The sequence below is a fragment of the Denticeps clupeoides genome, chromosome 1 (assembly GCF_900700375.1).
Source record: "Denticeps clupeoides chromosome 1, fDenClu1.1, whole genome shotgun sequence".
Lineage (NCBI taxonomy): Eukaryota > Metazoa > Chordata > Actinopteri > Clupeiformes > Denticipitidae > Denticeps > Denticeps clupeoides.
In genome coordinates, this window is record NC_041707.1 from 24,689,776 (window position 1) to 24,706,120 (window position 16,345).

Genomic DNA, 16,345 nt, shown 5'->3' on the forward strand with positions numbered 1-16,345 from the left:
TGGTGAATAGATCAAAACACTGACAGAATCCATGGATGGCAGGCTTTTGAGTGTCCTTGCAAAGAAAGGTGGCTATATTGGTCGCTGATTTGTTTTTGTTTTGTTTTTGAATGTCAGAAATGTATATTTGTGAATGTGGAGATGTTATATTGGTTTCACTGGTAAAAATAAATAATTGAAATGGGTATATATTTGTTTTTTGTTAAGTTGCCTAATAATTATGGACAGTAATAGTCACCTGCACACACAGATATCCCCCTAAAATAGCTAAAAATAAAAACAAACTAAAAACTACTTCCAAAAACATTCAGCTTTGATATTAATGAGTTTTTTGGGTTCATTGAGAACATGGTTGTTGTTCAATAATAAAATTATTCCTCAAAAATACAACTTGCCTAATAATTCTGCACTCCCTGTATTGTGCATTGTGTCTATTAATGTTTCTCCATTAATTGTTTAAGAATTGCATGATGCCTGACCAAAATATGGCCACAATATGTTTACCTCCAGAGTAGATGAGTTGATTAGTTTGGGCATTTCAAGGGTATTTCAAGCACTTGTCCACATGGTACTTGTGAAATTGGAAATACATAGCTGAATTGGAAAGGTTTTTGCATTCGCATTGGTGGATCTAAAGTATAGGTTCAAAATGCAAAAAAATTAAAATACGAGAAAGAGGTAAAAAAAAAGCATTTTATAAAAAACTGCGTTTAACCTCAAATATCCTGTTCATCAGCTGATCAAACGTTATCTGACAGGCATTCGAGCTGTCATAACCTCCTCATGAAAAAGTGTTTCTGTCTTCAAACGTGGCAGGATTGCTGAGATGTATAAGTCTCTCACAGTTCACCATAACTGCTGAGGATGGTCGCAGTGTCATTTTAAATTTCTGAAAAGATCCTGAATGTTATGGGACAAAAAAGCCAAGTGTTAGACACCAAGTGTTACCTCACTAAGCTGGAGGATCCAACGGGCTGTCGGTGAAGACAAAGGCCAATTTTCAACCCAAATGAAGGCCCTTACCGATGCTAACTGCAGCCCAATAACCATAAAATGTCACCTGCAAAAGAAGGGTTTAAATAACAAAAAACATCTACTTCCACACTTGCCCGATTTTGCCTGGAAGCAAGGGAGTATAGATCAGATATATCTCTTGACTGATGGCTCTCATCTCTGCGGTAATCTTTCAGCAGGATCTTTTCACTACTGGCCTTATGGAGGACCCCTTGCAGGAAAATGGCACTCTTTTTGGCCACCTTCTATGTTGTCCTGATTTAAATCCCATTGAGAACATTTGGGGAAGGATGGCAAGGCATGTTTCCAAAAATGGGCATCAGTTCCAAAATATGGATGCCCTTCCATAAAACCGCCTTCAGTGCATGGAGCAATAGTCCCATCAGGCCACTGAAATGTTTTTAAATGATCAAAAATAACGTTAATAAAAGAATCAATGTGTTCTTTGGATTATAGTCTTAAACATTTGATCAGCTGATGAGCAGCTGATTTGAGTTTAAATGCAGTCTCCAAGAAATTGCTACTCTATTCTTTTGTCTCTTGCTACTGTTTTTTCGATTTGCAATTTGAACCTTTTTTAACTTGTTATTTTCCACCGGTATTAGTGGTCCCCTGATGTGAATTTTTTTCCGCTTTTATATATGTCTTAGTTGTCCCCTAATACTGTATCTGAAGTCTCTTTCTGAAATTCAACTTTTGTTGCAGAATTACAACCACTTTAACCAGTCCCACAATGAGATTGTGGTGTCTGTAGCTTTAAATATTAGGGAGGAGGAGGGTGGCCTATAAAGGTTGAGGGGGCATTTGCGGAAATCAACACCGATGGTGTCATCAACACCATTCACCAACCACAAAGTTCGGCGCAGACAGGAAGTCATGTCAATGTTTTTCTAGAAAAAAATTAGGCTACTTATGATTACATAATGGGCTAAATGCCAGATCTGACCATCTGAGCTACCACTCTCTGAATGGCGAAGCAGAATGACCAAAGCACCCTTCACATCTCTCACCAATCTAGCCACTGCAGGACCATAGACAGGGTAGGGGAACTTGTATTAATGTTAAATAATCTCACAAAGTGAAGTTTTTATGTTAAGAGACCTTTAGAGTTTTTTCAGGAGTATATGTGTGGTTTACATTTTAAATCCATAGCTAGTTGTTGTATTGTTAATGGCTTGTTCTGTTGATAATGGCATTTAAAAATTGAATCTGATACCTTTTATTATTGAACAAAATTATAAAACTACATGACACAGTGGGAATTTCATTTAAGGTTGACCCAAACACTTATGTCTGCCACAGCCTACCATATGTGTATCTACCTAATTATGGAAGAATGGCTATGTGTAGCTCATTGCATAGGTTTTACAAAGCATCTTTCCAGAAATGAAGAGTTGACAATGCGTGTAATTACTGCCTAAGAAGTTTCAGATTGACATTGTTCATTAGAGAGATGCAAGGAAAAATAACTGAAATTGCCATGGCAAAACAAAATAGAAATCAAGGCAACCATGCACACAAATTTTGAACAAAAAAGATAAATGGGATTTTAAAATAATCTAATACATGTAGCAAGACAGTATGTGCCATTTTCCCATTGCAGTTCTTGACCTCTAAATACTTAATGAACCTCAGGGTAGCCTTGAGGGGAACAAAGCATCCAAAAGAAATATTTTGACAAAGCTTCCATTTTCTAAAGAGTGCTTTTTATGGCAGTTTGAAGTCCAAGACACTGAAATACCAGCAAAAGCAGTGACATGAAAAAAAATGTAAAACTGTTGACCAAGTGAAAGGAAGCCTGAAAATGACATTCTTTCTCCTTTGGAATCCAGGCCCACCAGGGAAGCGGGGAAGAAGAGGACGTGATGGAGAAACTGGTGAGTATTTCTTTGTATAGTTTTACTTCTGCCTAGTGCAGAAGTCTGTATATCTGTGTGTATGTGTACTGGAATCTGTGACATTTGAGAAAACGGGTTTTGGCCTCTTTTGCTGTCCATTGCAACTAATTCACTTTTGGTGGACCTCCAGTAAGAAGCCAGAGATTCAGCCAGCCCACTAAATCCTGTTCAACTGGGCCTGATTTCCATAGAGAGGACATTTCAGTGGTGACCTACCCACACACAGTGTGATAGATTTGAGTTTGAGAAACATGTAAAGGCCATGTTGGTGCATAAAAAATTTAGTATGGAAAGCCAGCAGCAGAGGTAATTGACTTTATTTGTACTATCGAGGCATTACTGTCTCCCATATCAGATCAGGTTCTCCCTTTGAAATGAAAATCGGAAAAATCTTATTTAAAAAACTGGATTTCAGTTACACAGAAGGCCATGAGGTAGCAGTTACGTTGCTGCATTAGAAAGCAAGAGCAGGCGCTGACAGAAAAATAAAATATTACTCTGGAGTTTTTGTTAATTCCAACATGTCTTTCATGTCACATGAATAAAACACAATTATGAGGCAGGATGGATTTCAAACACTCACTGTTGTTTGTATTCAGTGTTTTGGTTCCCACGTCACAGATTTTTCCAAATTAATATCAAATCTTATAAACAGACCAGTCTGTGTTAGCAGTTAAATGCTGATTGAATAGGGATGAGGGTGGTATGGATTTTGGCCTGCAGTCTTTATTTACATAATGTTTTTTAGAGATGATGGGAGAGCTTCAGACAGAGAAATGATATTTTAACCATTTTGTTCTGCAGAACATTTGACTGGTTTTCTGAGAGTTTCGGATTCAGCTTTCAGTATAATGTTGTCATGTTTGAGGAACACTACAACTTCACTTCCTGCTGACTTCTAAATTCTAATACTGTCTGCATGCTGAGAGGCATGACAGGGATCTGAAGAGAGGACACTGAGTAGAACTAAAAACAATCACCCCACTGTCCTTCACAAGCAGTGGTTGATAAACCAGAACCACTGCTGCAGCAAATGTGTTTGTGCAGTCAGATTTTCTTCAGATTGTGCAGAATAGTCTACACCTCTTAAAGACAGGCCAGCTCTTCTTGTGCAGATACTGTGCATTGTACCAAACAAATTGGAATGTTCTGCAGAGTCGTGTGCAGGAACAATACTCCAGGACTAAACTTAAACTGAAATGTATCTGTCAAGCAATATCTGTAGAATCAATTGTACAGCTGACAGCTTGTGTTTTTAGGTGCCAAGATCTGCATGGTTTAGAAGTCAAATGGAAAAGAATATTTAAACCAAACAAGGATCAAAATATCCCATTATATCCCAAAATATCCCATGCCCACATGACCAGTTTCGTAAGTAGAGCAATATAAGTCTCTATGTAGATAACATGAAATCATCCTAGTGCTTAATAGTGCTGTCATATCCTGGGTCATGGGTCATGTGCTATTCTGAGAAAGGCATGGGTGGCTTTGAACTTACTGCTAGCCACTGTGAAGCTCTGCCTCATTGGCTAAAAAAGAAAAGTAAACATTTCACAGGCCGTATTTTCACTCACCATGCGGGTGACTACAGTGCATTTCCTCAACTTCGTAAAGTCTGGGTCAGCCATATGGGCTTTAGATTAGAAATGTAAATGCTTCCATTCGCATCTATCACAGTTAGCGAAGCAGAGGGAATAGTATCTATTTTGAGGACACGTCTTTCAGCCGGCAGTCCCTCACCACCAGAGTGGAACAAGTATGGGCCGAATCTCCCTGAATTGAGATCTCTGTTTTGCGTGTCCTGACTGTTTCCAGAGCAGAGTACACCAAACCAAAGGACCCTGTTGACCCCATGTGAGGGAGTTGAGCTGGCTTTCATCTGGTTTTGCCTGGGCTGAGAGGAACCCATTAAATTGAGGCGGGTGGGCGTCTGAGGTAAACTGCAGAAAGGCCAAGGTGTTTACCTGCAAATTACAGTTCAACGGGACTCTTCACTGGAAATGTCTGGAGCTTCTCACAGTGAATAAGGATCGAGCGTGTAGTGTTTGAGTAGTGTGGGGTAGAGGCGTGGTGTGCAGGCTGCTGTGAACTCCTATATGAGACCGTGGTTGTGTAAAGCAGACTGCAGGATGGTCAGTGTGAGGTTGTGCCAGTGTTTTCCACTTTGTATGAGCCATTGAGCTTCCTTGTGCGGCGTTTAGTCTTTTTTCCTCTGTTAATTAGCTCTCTCTAAAAATGTGGCTAATTTGACCAAATCCAAAAAGAAAATGGTTAAAAGACTTTATCAGATGGAGATCTTTGACTGGGTGTTCTCTCAAAAGTCAGGGATCAAAACAGAACTATATTCTGATGATGATGTTGCTGCTCACAGGGTCATATGTTAGAAATACATTTATGTTACCCTGCACAATTTAGTTGGCAAATCTGATTCCTGACGCTCAGAATGCCCCCCACCTTGAAAAATTGAGACGCTGTGGTGATTTGCACTTCACCTTAAAACAGGAAAAAAAAGAGGCCCATAAAGGAGCAGCTGCACTTTTTAATAAGTGCCACAAAGGCTTGCAGGGGTCTTTGATATAGTAGATTAGACCATGGAGCACTGACCCAGTCAGGGAGGGGTTGTTTCTCTCTTCCTCAAAATATTTGAGAAGAAATAAGTGGATAATAATACATTCAGAAAAATGCACTAACTGCAAGCAGTGAAATCTTACCTAGCCCACTACAAAGAACCAAGTCATGCGACTGATGGCTGTATCACTGTTGGTAAGATGATACAAGGATAGGCACATTTGTCATTCTGCCAGGTTTAAATGCCATGGGTATAAATAAAAGCATAATTATGCAGTTATGAGGAAATATAATCCCCAAAGTTAGTGTGGAAATGGAAGCATCTGGAAGCAGAAGACTCTGCATAGGTACACCGTGTACCAACAAATCTCTCATTTAAAAAGGAGTCAAATATGGAGTATCATGTGTCTAGTGGTGACAGTGACTTCAATCATCACTGCCAACTGTGAAATCAATGTTTGATTGTCAGTGACTCAGTACTAATCTTTGTCATTCTTTTTTTTCCTTTCCAGGACCACCAGTAAGTACAATGGAAATTGTGATTTGGGTCTGAGCCGAACTTCAGGTAAGATGACTGTAAATATTACACAGAGATAACACAGTCATGCGATAGAAGGGACAATAAAGGATGTTTTTTGTGACCTACTTACACTGTGCGCCACAGAGCTCTTTTACTTCACCAAAATCCCATAGCAAATCTGCTCAATCCAACCTAATGTGGAGGTTTTGAGTCAGCCTGTGCTGCCCTCACAATCTGACAATATGATTAATTTTATCCATGCTGTCCCCTAATGGCAAAGCTTGCCCTTTGATTTGGTTTCCTGGAGGCATCCATAAGGGTTACCAAAGAGCAAGTTTATATTTTGCCAGCTCATGCACTAAAAATGGGGGTGAATTGTGTCTCACTTCATTAAATGCAGAGCGATCACAGAATTCTTTGTACCTCTTAGATGGAAAATGTCTGGTTCTACAAACAGCTGAACAGGCCCATATTTAACTATCAGGAGCTCTAAAAAAGTCAGGGTGCAGTGTGGTGCTAACCGGGTCAAAGCAGACGTGTGTGTTCTGTTAAAATAGTTTATAGGGTTAGTGTGAGAATGATAAGAGCACGAGCCCTGTGAAACCATGAAAGTGGTAAACTAATACACTTTGCCCCTTCAGAAACCTCCTGAATGCTCGCGAGGTCAGAGTTGTAACTGAACACAGGTGGTCTAGACAGATTGGTTCTTCACCGACAGGTCTGTCATCATGGCCTGCAATACAGTCATCAGTCATCCATCCAGCAGTTGCGCTTCGGCTCCACAATGATTAATAACCTCTGGCTTTTCACAACCAGGCCTTTGAAGGTACCAGTCCGGAGGAACTGATAGAGGCGGCCGTAGCATTGGAGAGTTCGCAGGTGCTAAAGAATCTTTTTGTGTAGCTCAGCCAATTTGCTTCACAGTAGTGTTTAACCTGGACACCCTCTTAGAATGGGATTCTGTGAGATACCCAGAAGACTCTATATCAAACTTCTACTTTATATCTTTTACTTGCACTTGAAGTCATTCAGTGTTGGACAATTGGTCATGTCTGAGTGTGGCCTAAATTTTCAGAGACAATAGGTCCTGCAGATTCATACAGATCATTTGAAGGCCTGCACTGTTTAAAGCCCATCTTAGTTATAACGCTTCTGCAATTGTTACATTTTCAGCAACAATTTCATACCAGGACCATACTTTTTCATATCAATGATTATCTTTTTCTAAACATCACAGGGTTTTATAGACAATACATACAATTGTATTGAATTCAAGTCTGCTACAGTCAATAGGCTATATTTGTTTTTGCGTATTGGTGCTCCACAGTATGAAAAATTTGGTTAGCAGGTCCCTTTACTCATATATTTATCTATGCTAATGCTGTACTTCTTAAGAATACAGAATATACAATATGCATTACTCTCTGTACAACAATCTCTATAATTATTTAAGCAGGGGACAGTTCAGAACTACAAATACATTTGTTGTGTGTCAATAATGGACTGGATTATGTCAGGGTCAGGCAAAAGCAAAAAGCTTTCGGTTTGAATGATATGTCACAAACAAGAGATTAATTATGCAGTGGGGTTGCCGGGATAGGAAGCGCACTAGTGACATGTGGGAGTGCAAGTCCTTCCCTCATCCATAATGCACTGTACCTGTTAATAAAACATCTTCCAGCTGGACTTTGATCAGCCAGTAAAGGCAGCACTGCCAGTGTGAAAATGTGCACAAACCAGCATCTGATTAGCCTTGCAAAACAAAAATCTGAAAAAAAATACAACAGGAAGCTCATGTGATCTGTTCACATGTTCAAATGTGTTTACTGCACTTCTATATGCAGTATTGTAAAGGAACTGCAAACCAGTCCACACTTTCTGGGCAATCATAGAGCAATCTTTACCAGTTAAATCTCTGTACTAATAAATACCTGTTGTTCTATGGTGGTGTGGGGATGTCAATAGCCCCAGTGGACATGCAGCCAGAATAAAGCCCGTGTGGGGTGTTAGGGCGACAGACTGGGAAGGGAGTACTGTACTCCTCCCCTTTCCCATTTAACCCACCTCATCAATAAGAAATTAGTCAGCCCCACCACTGCCTGTGCTATGGATCCACTTAGGGATTTTGGAAAGTATGGGGCCTGCTAGAATATTCATACTGCAAAAAAGGACAGTACTTGCTGCGGGGGTAAAGGTGAACTGACAGGCAGGGACTCCAATGCTCCCCTCCTCTGTATTTTAGTGAATTACGCAGGTCGAAATGTCAAAACCTGAGACATGGCAGAAATGGAAAAGATACACTTTTCCATCATTATAGGGCTAACCATGTGTAGTACATGGAATATTCCCAGGTTGGTTGTCTATGGTGACTAAATTTCAGTTTTTCCTTTGCTTAAATTTCCTGACAGCTTGTTTTGCAGTGGATCCAACATCACAGCGGTTATGAATTTTTGCTAGTTATTTAATGTGCATTTGTCTATTACAAATGCACATTAAATAACCAGCAAAAATTCACCGATTACATGTGTCTTTTTAATTAATTAATTAATCAATTAATTAATTGTAGTACATTACTACAACAAAATAAAAGTAGGCAAAGACACTGACAGATCATTTGGTTTTTATGAAATAGTACCAGCATTTTCTGCTAACGCTACAACTGAGATGGACATTTATTTATCATAAATTGTAAAAAATAAAATAAAATGGTTGCCTGTGAATGGCAACAAAATGTTTTCAGATATGAGACATTCAGATATAAGGTTTGAACTTAGTTCAGTTACCATCCATAAATCTATTATTAACCAAAAAGTCTTCTGGGTCAGGAAAAACAATGTTATATTGATAATTATTGCTTTCATAAACAACACATGACAACTATTGATCATAGTAAGGAATATCCATCGTCTTGTTCAGTAGGGTGGGGGAGAATTGTAAGGAGAATTTAATACTCGTGTTTATTTACTTTGCTTGTTCACATTTTGGGATTGGTCAGTATATACATTTACATGCTATCTACTAGTCTATTGTATTGTGTTGTTTTTAATATTTTTGAGAAATTATTATGGAAAGGGTTCAGGCTCTGTGAAATCACACAGAATGTTGCAACAAAACCACATGAGTAGTAAATGATTTGGAGTAGCACTGACCTGATGTTAGTGTTCTGATTTGCTCCTTCTCTAGAATTCATTGAGTTCATTAGTAGTAAAAATTATATGCAAATCAAGGGTGGTGAAAAAGCACAGCCAGAACAGTGCTTTGAAAACTTTACAAATGATGCCCCAAATGAAAATGCCTCAACATAGAAATGTAAATGCAACAGCAGAGAAAGGAATGAGTTAAACAGTAAAGTGGTGACTTTGTTGTTGGCCATGTCTGACTAGCTGAGCACCTCTGGCTAGATTCATTAGAGCTGTGGCAGCTAAGACTAGGCCTCCCTAAACACAAGGTGACCCCTGCTAATGAACTCGAACAGTGATCTGCAGAAGCCCTGGGACCTTTTTATGACACACATTGACTTATACTGTTTCTCGTTTTTAACTCACTCTGACACACATGCACACGCACGCACACGACATGAAAGTCATTTTATGCCGAACTAATTGTGATACAGTGTGGATATGGGAACCAGATGCCATTCCCAGTTTTCCAGTGTGGTTTTTCCATATCCCAGTCTAACCTCTGCATTGGGATTCCTCCGAGCAGCACCAGCCACTTGTGGTCATCCATTCCTGCCCACCGCACTCTGGTAACTCACATCCCTGTCCTCGATTAGACCCAAGAACATTCCCCCGGGGCTCTTGCTAATATGATGAAGGGCTCTGATGCAGAACTAAAACACATAGACTGGAGGTAGAGCTTTTTTCTCCCTCACTCTTCTCGAAGTTTGAGGCGTGCATGCAGAAATTCATTCAGTGGGTTACTCACCACAGCGCAACATTAATGTTTCCTCAGGAAATGCCTTGAAGAGTGATTGCTACATCCCCTCACTATTTACAAGATCTGTGTTCTTGTTTATTTTTGCATGCAAATTTCAATCATAAGATTGGGATGGTAAGTCAATAAGTATGCAGGAACTTCAGATTTAATTATGATTCATTTGAAATGAAGTACGTTTGCTTCTTGATGTTGTCAGAAGACTTGACCTAGAACATCAGGAGTGAAACAATAGTTTAAAAAATTATATTTTGTGAATATAGTCACGGTTGTGAAAATTTGGTTTACAAGCCTGGATCTCCATACCAATGACATTTTTCCAGAAGGCAGAAGCTAGTCCAATTTTTTCTTTTTTTTTATGGCCGTGTTTTACTGCAATTGCCACCCTGGATTTATTAGAAACTCCAAATTTATGGTCTGCCATCAACAACGTACATTTTTCTTTAAAGACGGAGGCCTGCCATTGACACAAGTTCTGCCTGCACAAAGGGGCAAGTATCAGGTGTATTGCTTTTTGCATGTGGTCACCTTCTGAAAAGAAACTCCCCACTGTGTTCAACAGAAGACCGGACACACTGATTGTTTTAATTGCCTATATATTTTCTGGTATTATGCAGAATATTCAGAATGTTTATGAACATATATGTAATTTAGTAAACACAAATAAGCATGGCACGGTGGCCGAAAACGGGGAATAACGTGGAAAACACAAACTGGCCCGCAGGCGTGTGCCGATTGCCAGAACTTAAAATACAAACACATACACCGTTGCCAGGACGAGTTCATGAAAATGCCACCGGTGCAGAGGGTGGAGCCACAGGCTTTTAATAGCTGTCCGCATTGGGCACAGGTGATGTGTCCATGTGCCGTCATTCCTGACAGAAGATTTGACACTTTGAAGTAGTTGTGTATAACAGTGTAAATTTTCTATACCCTCAAAATAACTAAACACACAGCCATTAATGTCTAATTTGGCAAGTACAATAAATGGAAAATATGCAGAGGTTGGGGATTGTGCACTGCTTCAGTATGTCACAGTACATATTGGCATTTATGTTCAGCAGTCATGCAACCCCCAAAAATACACACCTCCACCACCATGCTTGACAAGACACACTTGTCTTTGTTCTCCTCACCTGTTTGCTGCATGCTTAACACCATCTAAACTAAATAAGTTGATTTTGGTCTCATCAGAGCACAGGGCATAGTTTCAGGTACTATGTCTTTAGTCTTCTTGTCATCAGCAAGTTGTTTGCTTTCTTTTAAAGATGCTTCCTTCTGGGACGACCAATTTGATGCAGTGTGCGACTTATATTTAATTTTAGTTTTATTCTAGTCTTTGCATCCAACTGTCATTTTAGTCTCAGTCATGTCCAGATTCATTTTAGTCTAGTCAGGTTTCTTTCGGCTTAAAGTCTGAGCATTTTAGTCCTTGTCACGTCCATGCGGGCATGATGCGGCAGGTGTACGGAGAGGACCAAAAGTGACGAGGAATGAAGGACGCTATCACCTGACATCACAAAACAGGGGTTTAATGATGAATCACAGGACAGGAGAAGACATCCGAGACGTTGACACTGGTGAACACGGAACATAACGTTAAAGACCTGACAGCGAACAGGGCAGCTTTATACAATTAACACAGGTGAAAAACGATTAGGGAACATTTCACATGACAATGAAACCCAATTTCGGACTGGATCGTGACAGAATCCCCCCTCTTATGGCACGACCCCTGGCGGGCCAGACGAAGCAGTCCATGAAGGAGGGAGGAAAGTCCAAACACAGAGTCTGAATGGTTCGAGTGGACAAGAGGAATCGATTCGAGTCGAGGAGAGAAAAGATGAGATGAACAGGGAGGAATGATAAATGAATGAATGACTGGTCCGTTATTCCAGATGGACGAGCGGCGGTTCTCCAGCGCAGACGGCTTCGGGCCAGTGTGGTACCGGCACCACGTTCGCATGCGTCCGCCGCTCCCTGTCAGTCTCCGGCTCGCCCCGCTGAATGGCCGCTCCTCACCTTCAACGCCGTCAGACACGGGACTGAGAGGCAGGGGTCGGGACCCTGCAGAACAAGAAGCCATGGAAGGCCAGGGACAAGGAAGCTGGCGGCGTCCTCCCGGCGAGTCGCAGCTCCTCCGATCTCAGCGGGGCTGCATCAGGTGGCGTCCAAATGTGGGTCAGGTCTTTCTGTCACGTCCTTGCGGGCATGACGCGGCAGGTGTACGATGAGGAGACGAGGAATGAAGGACGCTATCACCTGACATCACGAAACAGGGGTTTAATGGTGAATCACAGGACAGGGGAAGACATCCGAGACGTTGACACTGGTGAACACGGAACATAACGTTAAAGACCTGACAGTGAACAGAAACGAACAGGGCAGCTTTATACAATTAACACAGGTGAAAATGATTAGGGAACATTACACATGACAATGAAACAATGGGGGAGCAACCCCATTTCGGACCGGATCGTGACAGTCCTATTTTAGTCTGAATATTTTAGTCTAGTTTTAGTCAATGAAAAACTAGACTAAAATGTCATCACTTAAGTCGATGAAAATTGTATTTTAGTTATTTTTGTCTGTTCTATACCTGTACTATATTGACTGGGTTAAGTCAACATATTACAAGTATAGAACAGACAAAAAAAAAAATATTTTAGTCAAACCAATTATTAATTGGCTGAAAATCAGCCAATTTATTGTTCTTTTATTTCTTCTTCTTCCTCTACTACTAAAACTACATTCATGTTTCCAGGGATTAAACTATATATTTTGTAGAAATGTGCATGTGCTTTTATAAGAAATATAACATTCCACTTTCTCATTATTATTTTTTTAATGTTATATTTTCCCCATTAACATAGCATTGGGCCATTTTGAATAGCTCTTGTGTTGGCAATGTTTATTGTATATTCATGTCACACAACTTTATCATAATTTCAGTTTTCCAGTTTTTTTTAACACCAATTTCAGCTTTGAATATCAAGGTCTTAGGCAGAAGGGACCCTAATCTCACTATATTATGGGTAGGTTACAATGTCCTTTAAATTCATTTAGCACATTTTTGCATGTGCCCAATAATTTTAACATGACGTCGTGCAGAGCTTTTAATATACGAGGGTTTTTTTTAATAGTCTAATGCAGCCGAAGGCCTCTTTTGACGATTTATACAAAACCCATACTTCCATGTTGTCCCTCTGTCAGAAGTGTAAACACAAATTCACAAATGCTAATTTTACACAGCAGTTATTCAGAAATGCCAGTGACCCTTGCTGCTGACACACGGAAATGCAGAGTGTGTGTGTTTGTATATGTGTATGTGCCGAGCGCACAGAGAATCTCATTAAATAGAACATCATGCTCTCACGGTTGTAATCGCTGATTATAACCACAATTATAAATCAAGCTGGTAGCACGTTGTCAATCCCTCTCTTTTTCATTTTTCTTTGTATTTCACTATATCTCAGTGACCTGTGGCCCAGCGGTTTTGGTGATGAGCAATGCCTGGTTTTCTCCACATATACCGCTTAGAATTAAGGCCAAAAAGTTCTATCATGGTCTCATGAGACCAGAGAATCTTATTTCTCACCATCTTTGAGTCCTTCAGGTGTTTTTAGCAAATTCCAGATCTGTGACTTGCCACAATTCTGTCTGGGGGCTCACCAGGCAGTGACCTCATGATTCTCATTTGCTCTGACATGCATTGTGAGCTGTATGGTCTTATATAGACAGGTGTGTCAGTATAATCAAATACAGCTGGACTCAAGGTGTAGAACCATTTAAAGGATGATCAGAAGAAATTGACAGCACCTGAGTTATATATATGAGTGTCACAGCATAGTCTGAATACTTAGGGTCATGTGATATTTCAGTTTGACTGCAAGGAGGAATGGCAGAGGATCCCCAAATCCAGAGGAATCCCCAAAAACTTGTTGCATCTTTCCTCAGAAGGATACTTCTACTAAATACTGAGCAAAGGTTCTGAATACTTAGGACCATGTGATATTTCAGTTTTTCTTTGTTAATAAATATGTCTTTTAATGGGGAGCTGAGTGTACATTATTGAGAAAAAATGATTGCAATATAACAAATATAAGTGAAAAATATAAGGGGGTCTGAATGCTTTCTGTATCCAATGTATATTTACATTTACAGCATTTATCAGATGCCCTTATCCAGAGCGACTTACAATCAGTAGTTACAGGGACAGTCTCCCTGGAGCAACTTAGGGTTAAGTGTCTTGCTCAGGGACACAATGGTAGTAAGTGGGATTCGAACCCAGGTCTTCTGGTTCATAGGCGAATGTGTTACTCACTAGGCTACTACCACCCAGGTATATTAAGTTAACATTATGCCACACTGTATATTTTTCTTTCAGCTGAGAACAAATATTCTCTGTTGTGGCACTTTTTAATGATTGTATACCTTCTTTTGAAAAGCAGAAAATATTGGCTTATTTCTTTGTAAGAGCTGGTCCTTATTGAAGTCATCACATACTATAATAGATGACCTTCCTAAAGAGCATTCAGATTTGACATAAACTCTCAACAGCCTATTAACAATAACAGTAATCGAATTGGAGCTTCCTCTTTCAAGACCAAAAATTCTAGGTCTGATACGTTTTGACATTGATAATTATAATAATTTATTGCAATTTTAATCAAATTGAATTGTAAGACCAATGAAGGTTCAATGCCTCCATATCGATGCATCACGAGTCGCATCCCATAAATTTTCTACGTTGTCACATGATGTTTTCAAATACAAGAGTTTAGGTCTCGTACCCCTGTGTGGACGCTTTGAGAACAAAAACTGTTGCTCTTCAGTCCACACTCACCTTGTAACAGTTGTATATACTGGTACTTCTCCTTTAAATTCGCATGGCACTATGCTGTGGGAAGAGATAGCGTTCTGCCCTGGTCCTGATGCAGATCGACTCTCCACCAAGCTCTTGTGGTCTCTTTTATTATTTAATTTTGTATTACATAAAAGCAGTATAGTTTTGTACGTCTCATGTACGAGTGGTTACCGACATTTGCCCATTGCCCATGCTGACAAGTGCCAAATGCCACAAATATAAATACCCTGGTGTGGTAGAAATGAGGTGCTCTAAGCACAATAAATAGCTAGTGTGATGAAAACCCCAGCAGCGGCATGAGATTCTCTTTCTTCCCAGTGCACCTCCTTTCTTTTTAGAGTTTCCTTCACTGTACATTGACCCAAACCGGTTACAATCTGAAGCCACAAATGTCACACAGGTTTTCTGCTCATTGGAGAAAATCCAAAGCCGCTTTCAGACCGAACATGGCATGTGCTGTGATCACCATGCTCAGCGCAAAAAAATATGCATGGTTTTCTAAACTCCTGATAAGATGATAATGTTGTGTTGTAGATCTCTGAACACTCAGAGACTGTTAAGATCAGCTTTTCCTCCATTCCCCCTTGTGTGTTTTTTCAAAGTGGCAGAAAGAACACTCACCCACTTTGATTCTATTGGTCACCCGATCAGGCTGCCACAGTCACAACCAGCACTACTTTTCAATGAGAATTTCTATGCCGCTGCCAGAAAACTACCAAGTAACGTTATTATGATAAAATCTATATTTTCTGTGCCGCATCGATGCAGAATCGTTTACTTCTGCATCGCGATGTGTCGATTATATGATTAATTTCAGCACCCCTATTACATCCACTCATTTTTAATCTTAATCCATGACTCTTTTTCATTGTGAGTGCAGGAATATTTACCTACTTTTTAATATTTTCCATGAAAGGTAATTTAACTGTTACATTTATAACAGTTTAACAGTGAGGCTGTGTAGTTATAAGCAATAAAGCAGTTGGACTGATTGTACTGTTGTATTGTATATTCGCACTTCAAAAAAGCCTCTTTGAGCCTACTTGAATTTCATGATAAGAAATTCACTTTTATGTAGTTATATTATTGTTACCTTACAGACTCAAGAATACACTACAACCTTTCCAGACGATTTTTTCCATGTTTTTTGACCACACTTTCTGTTTTCTTTTTTCACTTCATTTTAAAGAAATGCATCCAAAAAGTGCTTTGTCATTTTCTCCCAGCCTCTTCTGCTCAGCCATCAGAAGTATCTGAAATCGATGTGATTGTGTTTGCGGAAGTGATCTGTGCGACTGGATGAAAATACAGGAAACAGAAAATGCAATATAATAACATGATTAAATAAGAGGAAATAACGTCTCTTCTTGCTCTCATTCATTTTGCAAACCATATTTAGTACCCCAAAGCTGGCAGCACTAATACATCTATTTTCAAAAGACCACCTCTGGATATGATGCTGAGCAGTTGACGCCTGTTCTGAGTGGAACCTGTATTGCTAAACTGCTGTATTTAAGCTCAGTTTCAGGGTTTTGGCGATTT

General features: G+C 39.8%; 1 protein-coding gene across 18 annotated transcripts in view; it reads left to right on the top strand.

Annotated features, from left to right (window-relative positions):
• col25a1 (collagen type XXV alpha 1 chain) overlaps positions 1-16,345 on the top strand; it is a 124,208-nt gene that overhangs the window by 63,701 nt on the left and 44,162 nt on the right. For all 18 annotated transcript variants that reach the window (XM_028990943.1, XM_028990391.1, XM_028989730.1 and 15 more), the window contains exons 3-4: positions 2,847-2,891; positions 5,993-6,000. In XM_028990943.1, the coding sequence (XP_028846776.1) occupies positions 2,847-2,891; positions 5,993-6,000 (53 nt within the window). The remainder of the gene's footprint in view (positions 1-2,846; positions 2,892-5,992; positions 6,001-16,345) is intronic.